This window comes from Gavialis gangeticus, unplaced genomic scaffold (genome assembly GCF_001723915.1).
Source record: "Gavialis gangeticus isolate Ggan-Ray unplaced genomic scaffold, GavGan_comp1, whole genome shotgun sequence".
In the NCBI taxonomy this organism is placed as follows: Eukaryota; Metazoa; Chordata; order Crocodylia; family Gavialidae; genus Gavialis; species Gavialis gangeticus.
The window spans coordinates 208,576,078-208,580,173 of NW_017729032.1; the positions used below are offsets into that span (position 1 = coordinate 208,576,078).

At 43.1% G+C, this 4,096-nt stretch overlaps 1 protein-coding gene across 1 annotated transcript in view; it reads right to left on the reverse strand.

The window, feature by feature from the left end:
• UMODL1 (uromodulin like 1) overlaps window positions 1–4,096 on the reverse strand; it is a 93,576-nt gene that overhangs the window by 72,128 nt on the left and 17,352 nt on the right. Inside the window, exons 3-4 of the mRNA XM_019523879.1 lie at window positions 3,539–3,700; window positions 2,980–3,101 (exon numbers count right to left, since the gene is read on the reverse strand). Coding sequence (XP_019379424.1) covers window positions 2,980–3,101; window positions 3,539–3,700 — 284 coding nt within the window. The remainder of the gene's footprint in view (window positions 1–2,979; window positions 3,102–3,538; window positions 3,701–4,096) is intronic.

The following is a 4,096-nucleotide window of genomic DNA, read 5'->3' on the forward strand; positions in this document are numbered from 1 at the left end:
TATTATTATGATAGAGACACTGGTAGGCTTCCACAGTGCATTAACACTGTAGTTATATCAATAAAACATTGCCCAACTGATCACTGTCTCTGTCTCTCTCTCTCTCTTTATAGTGGTGCTTTGTTTTAATTGTGGAGGAACATGGATTTTGGGGTATTTTACAGAGTGACTTGGGGATTTTGTTTATCAGGGATTTTTCAGTTTTCTAATAGGGAAAACCAGAATTCCTGGTAGGGAAGCCAGTGGCAGGACCTTGCCTGCTCAGAGCTGGCACCTTGGACCTAGCTGGCTGTGGCTGATCTCCTGGACAAATGGGGCCAGGAGAACATGATTTGACAGTTCAAAGCAGGCCACCACACTGAGAACATCTTCCAGGTGATAGCTGCCCAGATGGCTGGGCAGGGGGCACACATGGCACTAGTGCTGCACAGAGGCCAACTCTGCTGCTACAGCCCACTGGCAGCTGGCCCAGAGAAGCAGATGTCTCTACTAGCCATGCAGTCCCCATTCAGTTCTGGCAGGTGCACGGCAGGTCACAGCCAGGCAGCAGCCCCCACTGCCAGACCTCTGCAGTGGGTAAAGAGTGCAGAGAACTCTCAGGACTGCTTCAGCAGTCCAGCTGGCATAAAGGGTAGTGTCCCCAGGTACCAACTGGCTGGGCCCCAGAAGCTCCTGAGAGTGAGTAGCCCTGAGCTACTTGCCAGGGCAGCTTTCTGTACTGCAGGGGACAGCACAGATGCTGGCCCCGGGCTCTATGTCCCCCTGGCTACAGAGCCGGGAGGAGCCAGGCAGGGTTATTTTGCCCCAAGTGGCACAATTTGCTCCACAACAAAGTGCATGTCTGAGCACGTGCGCTGAGGCAAAAAGCCTCGGCTCAAATTTGTACCACTTCTCCTTGAGCTGCTGCGAGAGCATATGCTTGCATGTGTGGACATGCCCCCTGAGTCTAGAAACTGGGCTGAAAATCTTAGTAGAACAGGTTTTCCTCTGAGATTTCTACTATTCAGTGCTTCTGTCTGCACCTAGAAGACGACATCAAGAGAAGAGGTTGTCTTGTATTTCGTTACTTATCCTTTAGGTCTCAGATGGAACCTGGCAGAGGGCAGTATAGAAATTAAAACTAATGGAGAGAAATAACTAATTTTACTTTTTGGGAATCTCCTAAGAAGTCTGATCTGAATTTGGGATGATTGTTTCTTCAATAGGGTGAGAATATTTATTGTAGAAATACTTTAAAGTTTGAAAATGTCACACTCTAGAGAGACCAGCTTTTTTTGAACACTAGCTCACTTGGATGTTTGTTAGTAGTTGATTCTTTCTATGTGCAGTCATTCTAATTTAATCAGAAAAGGAGCAACAAGTCTGTGGTAAATGATAGCATTTCATATATGTATTTGTCCCAGCTTTGTTTTACTTGGTTGATTAAAGCACTTCCTGCCACTTGTAGTCAAAACACTCGTAGCTAGCTACATACTACACTGTCTAATGACCCGATAACTCTACACACAGAGTTACCATTGTCATTCCTCATCCATGCATGTGACAGAGCTCATTGTTTTGCACAGCACTACTAGCTGTTGTAGTAATGAAAATTAATTATCTGTGACCTAAAGACAGTCATGGATTGAAACAGTCAAACTTTTAGAGATTCAGAATCCATCTTCTATCTAGGTCCCAGTTTCCCAGTTGGAACTTGTCTCTAGAATGGGTTTTGACTCAGGGCACTTGTACACTTGATGGGGGTTTCATCCTCAGGGTTTTATTCTATGCCTCCTAAATTGAAATAATGGGTTTTTAATTGAAACCCACTTCAATTTTTCTATCACATTATGGCAAGGAGCTCAATCCTTTTTTTTTTTGGTCAGAGCTGGAACCTGACTGCAGCCCAGGGGGGATCTGTCAGCAGGCCTAGCAGCCCCTAAGCTATAGGTGGGCCCCAGTCCTTCCTCCCCAGGGCCACCCAAGCAGGCTGCTAGGAGGCAGCACCTGGCATGATCTAACTCTGCCCCTAGCCCGCCCAGGAAGCAGTGCCCAGTGGGCTTCAAGCAGGCAGGCTCAGGGAACAGTTGGATCAGGTCGGGTGCTGCCTCCAAGCTGGGGCAGCACTTGGTCTACTAGAAGCCTACCCGGGTGGCCACGGGGGGTGCTGCCACCATGGAGGGAAGGACTGGGCCCCCTGCAGTTCAGGGGCTGCTTGTCCTGCTGGCAGCTCGCCCCCTGGCTGTGGGAGAGGTGAGCAGGCTCCACCAAAAAAAAAAAGTATCAGGCCCCTTGTCAGCAGGTACCTGCTGAAGGCAAAGACGGTGAGGGGCCAAATCCTTTTTTTCTATGGAACCTGTCTGCCTCTCCCACAACCAGGAAGCAAGCTGACAGCTGCATTGTTGCAATTTGTAACATTGCAAACTAAACTATATTTGGATGTAGTTTAGTTTGCAATGATGCAGACTCATCTAAACCCCCCAAAACTGGCACGCTTGTAATGTGATGCCATTAAGTCACACAAATGACATTTTTGTCATATGTATGTTGGGACAAACATCACATGTACAAGCGCCCCAAGACTCCAAATTTAAAAATATCCACACTCTGGAACTCTACAAATCTCAGCTAAATTGTGTGTTTTGAAGCCAAGACTTAGCCAGGGCTTAGAGGCAGGCAAAGCATAACTGGAATAGAAAAAAGATGATAACTTCAAGTATATGATTTCTTTAGCCAAAGTCTTGATAAATGTCAAATTGAGATAAATGTAAAATTGAAATAATCAAGAATGAATCTTGCATTCACCTGCTTGGAATATATTGCACAATTCCCCTACCTTCTGTATCTTAGAAGGGCACAGTGGAGCAGCTGCATAATAAGGTCCTGATCAGCACAAAGTACCACAAGCTCTCTTTCATTTTGGCATGTCTAGTTTATCCTGGTATTTGAGCATCAATGATATCATATGAGAAACATAATAACTTTTGTATTAGTACATACCAGGGCATGCAGAAGGCGTGAATGATTCAAAAGTCTTGGATCTATTCTGTGTAATTCGTTAAAATCCATTTTCACAAGGACTGAAGCATTAAACCAATATTGTCTTAGGTTCCTCTCTGTAACTGAACACATTTAAAACAACAAATAATTTAGGTCTTATCCAGGACAAATAGCAAAGTTCTTAGAAACAGCAGTGGTCTGTGCCTCAAACAAGGAGAAGGTAAAGGTGTACTAAAAAGGTATACTATAGCAAGGGACTCAAAAGGCCAACTACTAAAATTGATTATCCTTGAATTGATTAACCTGTTTATTTTATAAAGATGGGGGTAGTTACTCATGTTTGTCTGAAGTCAAGCAGAAGGCAGGGTAGATATGCATCTTGTCAATTAACTAAATAAGATATATAGAGAGCACAAGGTTTTGTGAACTTAAGTTCACTTCATCAGATGCTGTGAAAGGACATATTAACAGTTGCTCTATTTATCTTCAGCAGAAAAAATTGTGGCTTATTTCTTTGGGTGGAGGTAGGAGCAGGGGTTAGAACGTGTAGGTAACATACCACCTGGTAAAGGAGTAACACAGCCTGCTCCTATGGATGAGTTGCAGCATTTTTTAAGTCCTGGACAGTCAGTGTCAAATGTGCATGAATAATTTGATGTTTCCATATGTTCCTCTGGACAAATACCAGGCCTTGAGGCAAATTCACTGGATCTATTTAGGGCTATTTTAAAAAGAAAGAGAGAAGAAGAAAGAGAGATTAAATTGTCTGTGATTTTTGTTTCCCCTAACACTGTGATATTCAGTTTACGGCAGACACCTGCTCCTAAATGAGGTGTTGTGATGTTATGGGATGAAAAAAAAACTAACTTACAATCAGTTTTTCCTTAGAAAATTGCTGATGTTATGCATTTTTTATGATGTTTATGATATTCTTATTGAAAATGTAACTTGATAAGTGTGGTCTCCATAAGTACATTTTTATTTTAAGATATAAAAGAGGGACACATTTTCAAGTTCTGCAAAACAGCAATACTTTTTAAATTGTCCTGAAGTAATTTTCCTATATTCTGACCAGCTCCGTTTGAAAGAGAAAAAAAAAGAGAATGTTGAGGTTTGC